Source organism: Haemaphysalis longicornis, unplaced genomic scaffold, assembly GCF_048455015.1.
Source record: "Haemaphysalis longicornis isolate Haplotype H1 unplaced genomic scaffold, Haemaphysalis longicornis Haplotype H1 scaffold_4, whole genome shotgun sequence".
In the NCBI taxonomy this organism is placed as follows: domain Eukaryota; kingdom Metazoa; phylum Arthropoda; class Arachnida; order Ixodida; family Ixodidae; genus Haemaphysalis; species Haemaphysalis longicornis.
In genome coordinates, this window is record NW_027526361.1 from 46,501,519 (window position 1) to 46,517,600 (window position 16,082).

Genomic DNA, 16,082 nt, shown 5'->3' on the forward strand with positions numbered 1-16,082 from the left:
GTCTTCATGGGCCCTTTAACAAGTGAAACCTGATCAGCTAAATTTTGTCCGACCCATTCACACTGAATTCAACAGCATTTCACCAAGGCAGTTCAATAAATATCGTTCAAACAAAGTATAACAAAGTTTCATATTACAGTGGTTTTTTGTTGAACTTAGTGGTATTTCACCAAGGCAGTTCAATAAATACCGTTATAACAAAGTATAACAAAATCTCACATTACAGTGGATTCTTGTTGAACTTAACGGTACAACTGAAACCTGTTTTATTGTTCGCATCTTCAGTTGTAGACAGTGTGGTGCACTTTATTACATAAGCCCCCCCAATTGTTTTTCAGCAGCACTTCACTCCCCGTCATCACTTTTTTGCTTTCTTTTTTTCTTTCGACGGGACTTTTGTCCCGAGGATTCCTCGGGTGCCTGTTGCAAGACGATGAGGTGTTTCTTTCTTTTGCTTTTGCGGCCCGGCGGAGTGGTTTGAGAGCTGTCCGTGGACGCGGTGGTTTTTCCGGACACTAACTCGGCCTCGGCACTGCCAGACCCACACATTAGAGCCTCCTCTTGCTGTTGAACACGCTTAAGCTTGCCACTCATCTTGTGCCCGTGCCTTGCAGCCCTGCGTGCAGTGAAAAATAAATTGCCAGCAAATTAATCACTGGCACTGCACCTGAGAAGCAATGGTTATTGCATGTTGGGTGTTGACACAACGGCTGCAAGGACCACATGCTTGGCAAGTGCAAAACACTGAACGAATTGTGCAGAAACTGAGCGAATTGAAAATTTTCTTTTAAAGAATGATCCCGACCACATTTGGACAGAGACATTTCTAGCCTGACGACAGGTTTGCAGACAAACCTGGCTCGGTGATGTGAGATACGCAAAGAAAAATTTGTTGCTTTGCTCGTGGCACTACAGCAAGCACGTGCCTAGCAATACTATGTTGTAGCAGTTAAACAGTCCTTAACAATCTGACAGCGGCTGCCCTTACATTCCACTGTTGAGAAAAAGCTTGGTGATTCAAACGTCGCGAGGGACCATGAGAAACAGAAGACAGGAAAGGCTACTGGTTTGACATCTCTTAACACTTGTTACTTAACCAATGGTGGCAATGTGAAGAGCTCAACTCAAAGATACTTTACCCAGTGGCGTTGCTGGGTAAACTTGCACCCAGGGCCAAAAAAATTTGTCACCCCCTCACATATACGAAACTAATAATAATGATAAAAGTAGTATTATTGTCTTTGTTATTACATTAATGTCTTCCATTGTTACCATATTAAGGCTCATTCACACTCGTGACTGCAGCTTCCAAAAGTAATTTCTGTCGGTCTTGTCGCTCGGCCTCACCGTCGTCGCCCGACAAGAGCAATTGGTCTCGACCAATTTTGTATCTTTCATTTAGATACCAATGTACAAAAAACTTTCCACAGATACTGAATGAGTGGGCTTCGAAGTGTCAATATAAGCATGCATAATATGATGAATATACATGTGATGCGAAATGAAGTCACAAGATAATTGATGATGTGTAGCTATTTAAAAACAATGTGTAATATACCAGGAAAGTAAGCAGAAAAATAAGACGCCGTGTGGTATTTATCCAAACTAAGCCATAATAGCTACACGAGCTTGGTTTAGAGAACCCCAGATGCCGACTCCGGTGCGTATCTCAAATACATGAAAGCCGGATTTTTCGTTGAATTAGGCATGGATAAAAAATGAAGAATAAAGAGCACTGTGATGTGTCGCTTGTGAGCATGAAAACACTGTTATCAGCCGAGAAAGATGTGGCCAAGAGCTACATGCGGCAGCACAGGGTGTAATGCGCCGAATCAGAGCGGGGAAGGAGAAAAGTGAAAGGTGATACGCAGCAGCGAGACTGTACCACATTGCAAAGTCGATACTAAGCGAATGAATGGCTGCAAGAGCACTGGAGGTGTGAGAGAGAGTCTCAGGCCTTGTCAGATAATGACACGAAGACACTAAGCTGGTCTCCAAAGGCATTCGGAACTTTGGGGCGGTCAGAGCCATTCGCAAGGCTCTGCAGCCCGCTCGTCAAGCGGGCTTGGAGGAGGATGGCCAGTAGCAGTACGGCTGCTTAAAGGCAACACATGCTTGGCAACTAGTTGCTTCGTTCAGGCAACTTTTCGTGTGTCTAGGAACACACCTGAAACAAATTAAGCTTGAAGGAGCCTGGTAAAAGAAGCTTGGGGAGAATTAAAAGTCCCAGCAGTTAAAGAATATTCCGACACTTTACAAAAAGTATTTCCACATACTGTGCCGGAAGAGGGGTTTAAGGGGACGTGCTCCTCCAAACAACTTTTTTTTTAATAATGAAGTTAGGAGGCTGAAATTTTCACAGCTTATAGAGATTGAGCTCCTCTGGTCATATATGTAATCAGATTTTGAATAGCTGCTCCGGATAAAATGTTACGCAGCATGACTTTCAGAAAAATGGCTTTTTTGTGCACACTTTTTTTTATAGTAAAAATTTTTTCTGAAACTTTTAAATTAGCCTAGGTGGTTCCTTATGAACTGCAGAGTGCACAAATCTACCTGAAAAAGCCTCATCATCATTTTCCTCACCACGAAAAAAAAATTACTGGTAGTGTGCCTTTTTTTGTTCTGTATATTTTTGTTTTATGACCGTCAGAAATATCTAAGGACACAAATTGCATAATGAACAAGATTTGTGCACTCTACGTGTTATAATGAACATCTGTGCAAAATTTCATCCTGATACGACAACTTTAAGTGGGAAAATAAGTGTGCACAAACTCAGAAAACGGACAAAAACAACAAGCTGAGAAAAACGCAATTGAAAGTTTATTTCTTTGGCAGACTCAGAAATTCTTGCTCGAACAACATGAAATTTGGTGGGGATACAGTCTGAAATGTCCACATTGAGGTACTAAAACTAGAATGCTCCTGCTGCATAAGTTGCACCCTCACGGTTTTTGCTGGGGTAGTCCTTGGTATGGGTTTGTTTCACCAGGCTGCGGCAATGGGGCTAGCCTTAGCAGTCAGATTTGCACACATTTGCCTGATCCTCCGCTGGTCACTTGCATTGCTTAGTCTGACCAGTTCTTCTGAAGGGAAGATCTGACCAGTTCTTCTGAAGGGAAGATTCCCAGTTCTTGGAGAACTTGCTCAAAACTAGTGTGGCCTCTGTTGAACCACAACCCTGCGAGGGCAGTGGCAGTCTCCACTACAGTGAACTGCAGGTTGTACGATAGCGTCCTGTGCCAGATGCGCAGTGCTGCTTCCGTCTCCATGGCATGGGATGAGCAGTCAACATTTTTTTCACACACAAGAGGCACGAAAGGCTTGCCACACTTCCTCCTCTTGCTCATCAAGCTTTTGGTGGCGGCTACAAGTACAAGTAGTTTGACAGCACCTCAAAATCCAGGCAGAGACCAGTGTCAAGAGAAATGGCAGTGCCAACACTGTTGTGGCTCGTGTCTTTGCTTCTGCCAAGTACCATCAAAAATCACACTGAGGTCAGTCTGACCAGCTTGCAACGCAGTTACTTGCCTTGCTTCAGCAAGGTTGTCTGAGACGCCTTTTGTGGCCGCAACATGAACTTTCTTGGCAGTGTTGTAGAACGTCTTTTGATGCTGTGGTTTTGGTAGACCAAGAATGGCACAAAACCTGCACAGCTGATCGTGTCCGATGCCAACCGCGCGTGCAGCGAGTACCGCTTTCACATTGACGGCGAAACTGCAGAGTTCCGGTTTGCGGCCTCCGCGACCGACGGCGGCAGCGCGCTGCGACGAGTAAACAGAAGAAATCACTCCCGCAGCCACTCCCGCAGGGCACTTCTCGTTTTTGCACTTCAGTTCCAGTACCGATGCGAAGCCCTTCCGCTTGTTCGCAACCTCAACTACGACGAGTTCGCACTTCCCGCACGTCGCGCACACGGCGGCACTCAAGGTCAGTCAGAGCGCCGACTCCACAGATAACTGCACCGCTCCCGTGGCTGGCTGTCTCCTCACCTTGGAAGGCTGCCGACTTCTTCTCCGATGCGCTTATAAAGCCGATATCTTCGCTGATAAAATCAGCCCCGCCTGGTAGAGCCGCGCTTGCAACGCTTGAAGGCCCGGCGCCGTTAGGCCTCACGGTGCCGGTCGTGCCGGCATTGGCCGTGGTCGTCACAACGCTGCGCCGCTTGCGCTTTCCTTTGTACCGGCATGAAGTACGCTGCTTCCGGCGACAAAAGTCACGCTTCTCCTCACCGTTCACGATTAAAAACACACGATAAGGAAATAGAAAAGATAGCGCGAAGTAGCGAACGGAACGATGCGGGCGATGGCGGCTCACAAGCGGCAAGAGCCAATGGCGGTCCCGCTTTCGCGTCACGTGATTTAAATGCCCAGTGGGAGCTCGCAAAACAAGCGGGAAGAAACATTTTTTTTATTTTTTTTACGCGGAGATACGAAGCTGGCGAGCGGCTCAATCGAGAGAAGAAGGCTTGATCTACCTCTCTCAAGTGACCAAAATGGCGGCGAGCCACACTGCCGTGCGGAATAAATTCTCAAACCTGGCCGAAATTTGGCTTGTTTGCGCGATTTCTTGGGTCACCGCGAGTCATTCAGACACATTTTTCACTAAGTTCTCGTTCGTATTTCGCTTTCATTTTTTTACCCATGAAAGAAGGATAGTCAAAGATGCTAATGCAAGGGAAAACAAAAAATCGGTATATTTCGAAAAAATCGCGTTTTTTCGACCCGCGTGTCCCCTTAAAATGTGAAAGAAAATGACCGCCCCAGATATTTGGAAAGGACGCCTGCACCTACCTGTTTGTCCCTGAAGACAGGCTCTGTGGAAGCAATTGCATGCTGGAAATTTCTCTAGACGCGCATTGTAGAAGCCAAGAAGCATTCACTTTTACTACCGAGTTTTACGTTTGAAATAGGTACATTGCAAACTCTGTTTATTTCAATTGTTATCTGGTTACTGAGAATGAAAGCAGATAGAAAGTGGATATTTAACGGGGAAAGAGACGACTGGGCGTACACGAGTCGTCTATGGCCAGTGCATGGCAGGTCGTGTGGATGTGTGCCTGCGACCATGTCGCCATTTTTTTTTGTGCATTATAACAAGCATTCAATTACACAGTTGCGACTAAGTCAATTGACATTGGGATCTTGGTAAAATGAACACAGTATAAAGTTTGAGGTTCGGGCTAACCAGGGAAGCAGCCACCAGCCAATGAAGAAAATCCAAATTGAAAGCAGTTATCAAGCAATCAAGAAGACACTCTCGAGTATAACATCAGATTCAGATTCAGATATCAGATTCAGATTCAACGAGCAGCTGGCTAACAGCTGCTCGTTGGCGTCCATCCGGATACGTTGGTGACAACGACTTCATTCACGTCCTTTTGTAGTCGACTAGCTCAAGATGGCTCCAAGATGAATCAACCTTTCCCCAGTTGCTGAGGAATTAGAATCACCCTCTCCAACCAAAACTACTAATGAAAAACCAGACGTTTTCGGAACCAGCACGGTGCCCTCCCCAGGGGTGACTGCGGTCACGTAGCGCCGGTCACACATGAAGCGCCTCGCTGTAGAGAGCAGTGCCTACGTGTACACAAGTTGGAGTGTTGGGAGGGAAACATTTATGTTCTTTGCTGCTCTTTAAATACAAATGACTTAAGTAGCAGTCCTTTTCTCCAGTTGGTCATGCTTTCAAGACGTTTCACCGAAGTCTCTTTTGCGGTCTGATCTTTCGCAGTACTGGGGGACGGTTTTGTAGCCGGACATAGTTCTTGCGCTGCCTGACTTGTTGCATCAGGCGGGGCACTCAGTGCAAAAATATTGTGAACGACACCGGGTGTCCTATCCTTTGACTCACAGTCTTTGACATTTTTTTTTTCTACTATCGTTAAAAAACCACTCGGCAGAATGCTTTGTCCGGTACAGAAACTGCCCCTCTCGCCCACGTCAGTTATCGCATGGTCGCCTGGCCATCCTCTAGGATGGGAACACTCAGCAGATTGAATGGATGATGATAGATAGGGGTGACGTACCAGGTGTTTATGTTTTTGTTATTCAGGTATTTGTTGGACAGTTGCAAGTTGGGGAGTTGGTAGGTGTTCATAATTAATCACAGCACGAAAGACGGGACAGACAGGAGAATAACCAGTGTCTGTACTGTGGCTATTCTCCTGTCTGTGCCGTCTTTTGCGCAGTGATTAATTATGAAAGGTATTTGTTGCCCTGTCCTTCATTTTACTCATCCTCTACCTTTACACATGCACCTACGAAAGCAAAATATTTAGGTCAACAGCTTCAAATATTTCTTTGCTTTGGACTCCGCGAGACTCCCGCACGAAAACCCTGATAAAACAGACAAAAATTAGCACAAAGCTAGCCGCCTTATTTATGTGCACAACACAGAAAACACGCAGACATTTATTTTGCTTTCAACACACCATAATTAAATTAAAAAATGCAGATTTACCTGATTAACAGGCAAATAAAATAAATGCCTACATAACTGTTCTAATTCATGCATGATTTGTTCGATAAGGTGTTCGTCCGTTGGTTTTTATTTTATTTACATGGGGCCCCATGGGATCGCCATGCACTGACCACGTAGCTGGGAACGATGAACTTGCAGTCAACGACTTAAAGATATCAGTTATCAACACTCGATTTCAAATCCTTTGCAACTGCTTGGTTCACGAATCGGTTGGTTTGCGCAATCTAGAGAAATCACGACGGCTCAGCTTACGCACCCATTCTTGGACACCTCAGCTGCCCCCCTTGGCCTTTCGCCCCGCTCCCAACACAGACTTAACCTGTACAGTTAGCTCCTCCGCACCAGCCTTCATTTCATGTTTCACACTTACTTTCATCTCATTTTAATTCTTCGTCCCAGCTTTCGCAAGATGCAATCTTACACGTATTTCGAGTTATTTTCACCTTGGTTTCCTTCTGAAAATCTGACAAGTGGACCGTAGTACACGGTCTCCGGAGCATCACCGCAAAGACGCCAGAAAAATCTAAACATTCACCATGAGCCCCTACACAACATCTCATGTGCACACACACACCCAAAAAAAAAAAAAAAAAAAACACACGGAAGGATGCTGAGGACACATGACCAGAGTCTTGCTATCCATGATGCTATCCATGATGACACTATCCATGATGCAACCCAGCAGTGGCGGGCCTCTGGATTGCACCAATAAAATTTTGAAAACAATGTATAAAAATACACATACCATTTAAACTTATACAAATACTTATGTTAAAAGGTTTTGAATAAGCGATTGAACGTTTCAGCAGCTTCAGTAGGTGCAAAGTTTGCAGGTCACGTGACCAAGGCACATATTGTAGTGTCAAGTTTCTATACTACAAACCGTCGCCCTTCAGATTACGGAAAGTTTAGTGCGAAATTAAAATTATTTCTGCCAATTTGTTCCTAAATTGTCTGTGGTTACTCAACTATATCAAACGCTGGCTTTCATATGAGCTAGAGAATATGTATGCAACAAAAAATCGGTGGTCCGTCCCTTTAAAGTGAGTGACGGCACTCATCTATCTCGATGAAGTGATTGTGTATGCTGCAATGTTTGATGAGTCCTTTCTATGCTTCGAGCTTGTTCTCCAGCATTGGAAGCCTTCAGCCTTCACTCAAAGCCGAAGAAATGTTTCTTGGGATTCGATGATGTCCCTCCCCTTGACCACTTCGTTAACAGACAAAATGCACCCAGACCGTGAAAGGTGTGCAATTGGGCTGCTTGTGAGGCACCCCGCATGGTGGAAGAACTAAAAAAAATTGGCCCCAATCCACACTGTGAAGGTGATTGGAAAGCAAAGCTTTAAACGGCCCCCACAACAATTGCCCATGCAATGTCACTTGAATTCACACACGTGGCTCTACAAAGAGTGAAACCAGAGATTCTGCCAGCCGTTACTAGGAATTTGCAAGGGCGGAGTCCCAAACGCAGCAGCAATGGCCACGGCCAAGCTAGAGCGGCAGACTAGAGCGGCAGAGCGCCGCTGTAGCCCAGCTGTGCGTCGGCAGGAAGAAAACGGAAAGGAGCGTCTTTCGAAGGGTGCGACAGTGGAGCCTAGCCATCCTGATGCGCTAGCTCGGGGCTACACCACCGCGCGACACATGCGTAGACACCGAAACAATTCGGCATGTGCACTGAGTGATTCCCATTTATGCCGATTAAGACTAGTTAGTTTAGTAAGTTTGAGAATTTCGAGAAAGCTGAGGGAACTTTCATAATCGCTATTTATCAGAACCAGTTGCTCCTTTCACCTTTTTTAATACCTCTTAAAACAGAACCACACTGGTCTTCTCCAATTTAGAAAACGGAGTCCCATTCGTGACAAGCAGTGCACAAAAGGTAGCGTTTCTCCAGCGGCCAGATGTCTGTATGTGGTCTCCACATTTTGTTTTCCCACCCTGCAAACCAATCCTTAGCGTATCTTTGCCATACGACCACTTAATTCCGTCGGGTCAGGGTTACCCAGGAGGTTCTGTCGAACAAGTTAATCGAGCCGTGCGAATGAAGCATGCAATGGACGCGAAGCTGCGCCAAAACAGGCACAAAACAACCGTAGCTGAAGCAGACAACAAAGACGTGCTGCCGACACGTGCCGGCGAGCGCGCCAGTGAGCAGGCACCTCCATGCGGGGAATGCTGGGTAAATTTGCCGCGCCATCTACAGGGTGCTCCGTGAGTGAAACCCTCCACCCTCCTTTACTCACCGCCACCGGCTCCGCCGCGTTGGGAGTTTATTGTCCCCACACGCCGCAAAAGAACCGTTGGCTGGTAGAGGTAGAAATCTTTGCTTTAAAAGCCTTCTTGAGTTTGTGTCCAACATTCAGTGGCTTAATAAGGACATTGCCAAGAGGAGTGTGCCTCTCACCAGCAGTCTTAAAAACGCTGCGTGGGTTTGGTAACAGAAACAATAAGCCTCCTTTGATGACCTCAAGTGCGCCCTTCTGGGGCCCCCCACATTAGCTCATTTTGACGAACCAGCACTAGTTCCACACACGGACACAAACAAAGATGGACTTTAAGACATTCCCTTACAGGAACAGCAATCAGGGGTACAGCGGGCTCTTTCCTATGCAACTCGCAAACTTTCCAATGTAAAGACACCGGCATTCCACTAAATTAAAAGCCCCGCAAAATTTTGTTCCACTGGTTGCGTTACTGCCGTGGTTTCAAGGGCTTTATCATGTGATGTGTTGACTGGGCAGTTACCCATTGCCTTGAGGATGTTCCCACAATTCATGTCCATGGAGTGTGTCATAGTCCCTGAACGTGCACCTCGTCATTCCACGAATCTTCTCACACCCCTTCCCTCCACTTCCTTTCCCCCTGTATGGGATAAAGTGTTTCGTGTTAATGGATTAAATAAAGTTAAACCCATTTATAAACCTGCTTAGAAGGACAATCAAGCTGTGGCTATGCACCAGGTAGAAAAAAACAATGAACACGGAAGAGGAGGAAGACGAAAAGTGTCTAAATAAGTCAGTGCATTGTCTTTGTAACACTTGATCAGTATAATACAAAATTTCGAGTTATAAAGTACTAATATTTTGTTCAAGTACAGTACAGGGTATTTTATACATACATCAACAAGTGTCGCATCTCCATAATTACCTATACTGCGCTATCCAATTACTAAATTTTTTAATGCAGTGAGAATGACGGTGTCTGGCCTGAAAATGGCCATTTGGATAAATTTGGAGTGCAATAGCTCAGCGAATTTCATGATAGGGCTGTAATATCTGCACGTATTGTTATTGAAACCTGTATATTATAAATAAAAAAAAAACAATTCTTTGTGATTTCATTTAGTACAAGATGAAGTATTTTTACGGTTTTCTATATGACTGATGCAGCTTTTAGGTAACGAAATGAGCACTGGGTGCCACCTCATTGATTGAGATAATGCAACAACCACATTTTCCGCACAAGACACTTGAACTTGTAGCTGTCGGAACAAGAAACAGCGCGACAGCTTTTGCAGTGTTGTGAACATTGTTGTGTAGCAAACAGGTCCTTGGGTGGTAGTACTTTTTTCCCAATGTTGTGCCAACAAAAAGCGTTAATATCACAGGTCTTTCATACCCAAGGCCAGTAGCTCACAAATACAAGTGAAAGTTTACACAGCATGACAATTGGTATCTTCGATGTTTTTTCACACAACCGCAGTGCATTAATAGCATCCACAGCTGTCATACACACTTCGCAAAACCTGTTATGATGGCCACCCACACCGGCACACAAAGCCCCGCAGGTTATATAGAGGGGGATATAAACCTTATGTTGCACGGCTTCAGGTGTAGCAATAACTGGTTCAATCTAGCACAACCGCTACCTCACTGAATTGTAGATGTGCAGTGAAAAGGACATCTTGACCTCCGATGGAGCAGCTGTGTTTTGTCAGGTGTTGCTTAGCCACAGATCCCTACCAAAAGAGAAGCTTGCACACGGGCCAAGCAGCACTGGGGTTGGTTACAGCTCTTTCGAAGCTACAAGCGAAAAAAGTTGCCTTGTTGGACGACCCTGCTTTTATAATGCTCACCTGCCAAAAGGCATCAGTTACCGGTTATGATGAGACAACATGACCAATCTAGACTGAAAAAATAATAAGAACAATAATATTTTTAAAAAGTACAATGCGCGTACACAATTCTTATGGGTTCTGAATGCGGAAGCAATAGAATCCAATTAAACGCCTAAGACACTTTGCTTCTGCCCTGCAAACTTGAAGGGATTTGCCCTCTTGCCGCTTCAGACACTTCACTTCGCAGTCCACTTCCGGCTTGTGCTTTCAAATGGCTTCATTCTGCCTCCAAGTGCATTGCGCCCCTGCTTGTTCGTGCTGCCAGATACAGGGCGAGTTGACAATGTTGGTGGATTTCACTGCCTGTCTGTTTGCTTGCTTGGCTGTGTTCTTCGCTTCCTCGGTTCACCTGTGGTGAACTTGCACAGACAGCCACCTTTCGCTACAGCAGAGTTAAAGCGTGTGCTATGAAAACGCTTTGCGCTATTGAATGCGTCGAAGGCACGTGGTGTGGGAGCCATTTAACTGCCTCCAAACGCCGACACCGGCTTTTTTGCTCAATGGTCCACTCCATGCTCTCATAAAAAATCTGGTATCATGGTGCAGCGGCACGCACAACCCAACGTCGTTTCAACTCTACAGCAATGCTTGTACAGTCCTGTGCTACCCGGTCCCTGCTACTCCATGCTGCTGCCCATCGTTGTAGCAATCTTGCATCATAATGTGTGTCACGGAAGGTGGTGTGACTACACAAGGGGCACTGCTATCCCCAAGACCACTAATAAGTTCCCCCGAATTGTGGAAGTACGGTAGACATAAAGACTGAATAGCGGGCACGTTTACACGCAAAGTCCCGAATCAGCCGACCCATTGCCTGGTGCGAACACACCCCTTACAATACAGGCACGAGCCAGGCAAGCTCTAAAGAAGGGGGAAAAGCACATCGCATTTGAGCGTCTGCGGTGACGCGGAGGGTGTTCAACCACTGCGTACGCCATGTGATTGATACAATTCTAAGCCGTGCTGGTAGGCCTATCTGACACATTTTACAGCCGACAACATGGCAGAAGCGCGGTATACCGATTACTGAGATATTGAGAATGCTCATTCAACAATAACGTCGGATGCCAAGCCTGTTGTTTCACAGAACCAAAACCGAAACCGAAACTGGTTTGAATTCTAATCGAGGACATTGTCCAATCACGTTGCACTTTTTATTGAAGTCATTGCTGTTAGTTGGTGCGGCCACCGCAAACCGCACATGGTAGTTTTCCTTCTTTCAGGCTTTATAAACGAAACACCACCCTGTTGCCCGGTTAAACGATGAAAAGTGTTTATTTGAGCCAGTGTACGCAGTGCAAGCAAAAACAGGAGCTTGAAAAATTCACTTCAGTGTCCCTTTAGTGCGAACAAGCTATCCCCCTGTTCACAGTACACTGAGTCATTTAGCTACAGGTTTTATTCCCAGGCATCGTACACATGCCGGCAACCATGTGTGTGCGCCACCATGCCGGTGTCTGCCCGTTCCTGTTGCTAAGGCAACATATGCATGGGCCGTGCACAGCGCAGGAAGCCGCAACTCCTCTTGTCTGCCAGGCTGCCCCCAATGCAGTTTGTGTTTTTCTTGTACAAAATGTGTTTGAGTGATTCCATCGCACAGGATGTGCTGCATTAACGTTGGTTATGTGACGACAGTGGCTGTTCCATTCATCGGTGTGACAATCTTGTGCTGCGATTCAACCCCAACTTCCTTACGAGCGAGTACAAGTTGGTCGTGGCTCAAAGGTCGCAAAGTGAGCGCCGTAGTAGCGCTGTTGTGTGGCAGCATTTGTGTGGGCAGCAGTAGCAGCAACAGCAGTATTGTGTCCCACCGAGCTCAAAAGCATTACTTCAATGTCAACTACTGTTTTGCTCAGGGCCCTACAGCGCACCCCTCGCAAGACACGAGTGAAGTCGTCGTCACAGATCAGCTGACTGCCAGCTGCAGTGTTTTGGTATCGGCCACAGATCGCTCACCTCTTAGTGAGCCCCTTCCCCTTCGGCCGCTAGGCCACTTGCCGATAGATGTTGCTAATGTCCCAGTTAGCAATGCACTCAGTGCTACACTACCGTCTTATCTCAACTGGCGCGAACGTTCACATTTTCTTTGGAAGCATTACCATATACTGTGATGTATAAGTTGACCTTTTTCTGACTATCTAAGATTAGAGTGGTCGACTTATACGTGGAGTCGACCTATACGTGAGGTTGTCTCTGCCATCCGCTAAAAAATTAAATCTGTGGCTGGCTCAAAAGTCATTTCTGGAGTGGACTAGAGCCACCACAAAGCTTTATCTAGCCAGTCACATGGATCCCTCGCCATTTTCGTTGTGATAGCAAAGCGTTCTTTGCGTTGCGGACGGTGCAGAAAAGGCATTGGTGACGGTTCTGGACCTCGAAGGACATACCTAACAATGCCTCCTCACAAGCTCGGCGGCAATACAGCACAGTCTTCAAGCGGAAAATGATTTTGTATGCAAAAGAATACAATGTAGCTGCAAAATGAGAATCCAGCATTTCGGAGAAGTGCGTTCGGGGGTGGTGGCAACAAAGAGACAAGATCTTTGTGTGCGCTGGTTTGCGTCGTTCGTTTTGTGGGGAGAACCGGGAAAACCATGCCGTCGAGGAGAAATTTTACGAGTGTGCCCCACACAGCAAAGCAGAAGCCTGAGCATGTCGTACGAAAACACAGAAATGAAGTCACGGGCCGTCTCTAATGGTCTGAACATACAGCTACACAAATTCAAGATCTCATAGAAGTGGATCACAAATGTCATGAAGCGGAGCAAGCTTAGCCTGAGACATCACACAAAGGTTTCGTGAAAGCTCCCCAAGACTTATGACGACAACCTGCTCAAGTTTCAGCAGTACGTCAAGGACTTGAGGAGGAGGCAAGAGTTCCTGCCTGGCCAGATCAGCAACGCTGACCAAACGCCGCTCTAATTCAATAAGCCAAGCAGGAGAACCGTCGCCAAAAAGGGGGAGAGTCAGGCTCACTTTTTGACCCCTGGCAATGAGCACAAGCCTTTTACGGTAATGTGCTGTACAGCAGATGGCCACAAGTCGCCACCCTTCATTGTTTTCAAGTGCAAAACCATGCTGACAAAACAGACTTTCTGCCCAAAGTAATAGTGCGAGCGAAGGAAAGGGTTTCTTTAAAGGGACACTAAAGGGTAGAAACACGTTGGCCTGTATTAAGGGATTACGGTGCCGAGAATCTAAATACACCATTCTCGCAACTAGCAGTTGTTTAATAGGGCAGAAAATACCAGAAACGTGAAAACAGGTAACGACGCCCCATACACTTTTGGGTACTATGGTTTGTGACGTCACAGAAGTGGTGAACGGTGAGAGCTCATTGGAGAAGCATCTATAAATGTTTTCCTTAAATGAATAGTTCCCAAGTGGTTGAGCATGTGAAGTAAATGTAAATTAAAGCTTTCCATGAGCTCATCTTATTTAAAAGGCACAGACAGAGCTTTTATACTGTAGGCGCCGATGTAGTCATGCGGCAGGGCCTAGAATTATTTGCATGCAGTTTCAATGGCAGCATGAGCCCGCGAGTCGGGGAGCACCCGTAGAATGCGGCCGAGCAGCACAGAAGCCTGGGTGTTCTTTTTTGTCGCGTGGCCCGTCCTGCGTGCCGAAGACACGCACTGCTGACGCTGGCACAGCGGCCCACGGGGATGATAGTGGCACTTGTTGTCAATGATGAAGTGGCCGCTACAATACATTCCGAGGCAGGCTGCTTTCTTCACTATTAATAGTCAGCCATTATGCTTTCAGTTTTGTTTTGGAAAAGCATGGGTGTGCAATTGGTGAGGTTAATAACCTATGACGGGGAAGGCCCGAGATTCTGCGAGCAATATCTCGGCAGGAAGCTACTAAAGTCCCTTCATTAGAATCTGCAAAAGGAACACGATGCACTGCAGGTGGTTGAGCAACCCCCCCTAAATTCCAATCTCCCATTCTCTGTGCAGAGGAGGAGGAAATATGTACACTTTATTTAAAATGTTGCTATCAGTAAAGTGTGCCCGCACCCGGTTAGAAACTTATCGCCCATGAAAGATACAGTATTTACAGTGGGTAGTTAGCTGACCAATCCAAACTTGTGCTCTTCGCCTCAAGCAGTTGCTGATAATTAATTCATAAAGCGTGCTTCGCTCTGCCCTTGTTATGTTAGGGCCAGGGGAAGCGTGGGCAACGACGACTACCCGACACGGCTGCCGTGAAGAGTGTTTATTTCACGCTAGGTCTGCGCTGGGTGAGAAAAGATAATATGAGGTGGCTATTATCACTAGATGAGGTGAAGTGAAGGCGCCCTCTTGAATGGCACCCCAGAGCTCGAGACACTGCACCTGATATTCAAAACGACACTTGCTGCTTCAAAAGCGGCCCCGCATGCTCGCAGCTGGCTCAATCAGTCTGGGATGCCGGAGTAGGCGGGCGCACTGGCCGCTCAAGCATCTGAACACATTGCTCATTCCATCGGTGAAAAATTATGAAAGTCCAAGCCAGCCTCCTTGGCCAAAGAAACGTTGCCATAGTCGGCCACAACTTGGAGACGTTAAAGTTACTGTTGCCAGTGTTTACGCTCTAGACCGCATTGGGGCTTTCCTCCTATTTTGTGATGCAATAGCCACGTCACGAAAAAAAGGGAAGCGGGTGAAAGAAATGCCAGGTTTATTTAGGTACTTATTTCTCAGCAAGTAACGCATCGTTCCTCATTTAACAAAAGCCGAGAGCTACAAAACGTATGACCTTTCAGTTAAAACAAAATTTCATTCAGCCTTCAGTGTCCTTTTAAGTATCATCAGTGTGACAATCGCCTCTACTTCACTCAAAATTCCCCGAGTAACGAGGGCAGGAAAAAGAGGGCTACACTGGGAAACCGAGGGCCAAGGAAGGGAGATGGGGAAGGGCTGATTGGGCATGGGCCTCATCTGTACACACCAGTACCCCTAAAGTCATATTAACCAGAAATTGATATTTGCACACCATGTGTGCCAACGCTGCCATTGCCCTACTCTCACATTCCTATGTCACTCTCTGCTGCAACCGGTCTCCCAAAATACAGAAGTCTCTCTACTCGTTCTTTCGGTATGTCCAACTTACTTGTGTGCTGTGAGACCGCCACATGCCTTGAAAAGTTGCTCGTCGGGTATCCTGCAAGACAGAGGGGACAATCACTCAGATCACGTGTGCATCACCCAGCATTAACTACACAGCTGCGCTGTTTTTAGGTGAATTTTTGCAGGTCCCTTTCACGAATGTGCCTATTCTCACTTAGCAATGAGCGGCAGTCAAGCAGGTTTTATAGAGCCAAGTGTACCTGACTATTTTATCGGGCACTCAAACAACATGCCCCACATTGTATGTACGATGCCTGCTAATGGTTAAACATGATTTAATACCTCCCCCACAAGGATGTGACAAAATTATCCTCTGTGCCTTACAGTAGGCTTAGCGACATCTTGACAACAGCGTAAAAAAACAA

The 16,082-nt window shown here is 46.2% G+C and overlaps 1 protein-coding gene across 6 annotated transcripts in view; it reads right to left on the reverse strand.

Moving 5' to 3' along the window:
- Positions 1 to 230: 230 nt before the first annotated feature.
- The window catches only part of LOC144178639 (G patch domain-containing protein 4), a 467,686-nt gene continuing 451,834 nt past the window's right edge, over positions 231 to 16,082 (reverse strand). For all 6 annotated transcript variants that reach the window (XM_077706639.1, XM_077706643.1, XM_077706638.1 and 3 more), the window contains 2 exons: positions 15,701 to 15,751; positions 231 to 616 (listed from right to left, as the gene is read on the reverse strand). In XM_077706639.1, the coding sequence (XP_077562765.1) occupies positions 346 to 616; positions 15,701 to 15,751 (322 nt within the window). In that variant the 3' untranslated portion in view covers positions 231 to 345. The remainder of the gene's footprint in view (positions 617 to 15,700; positions 15,752 to 16,082) is intronic.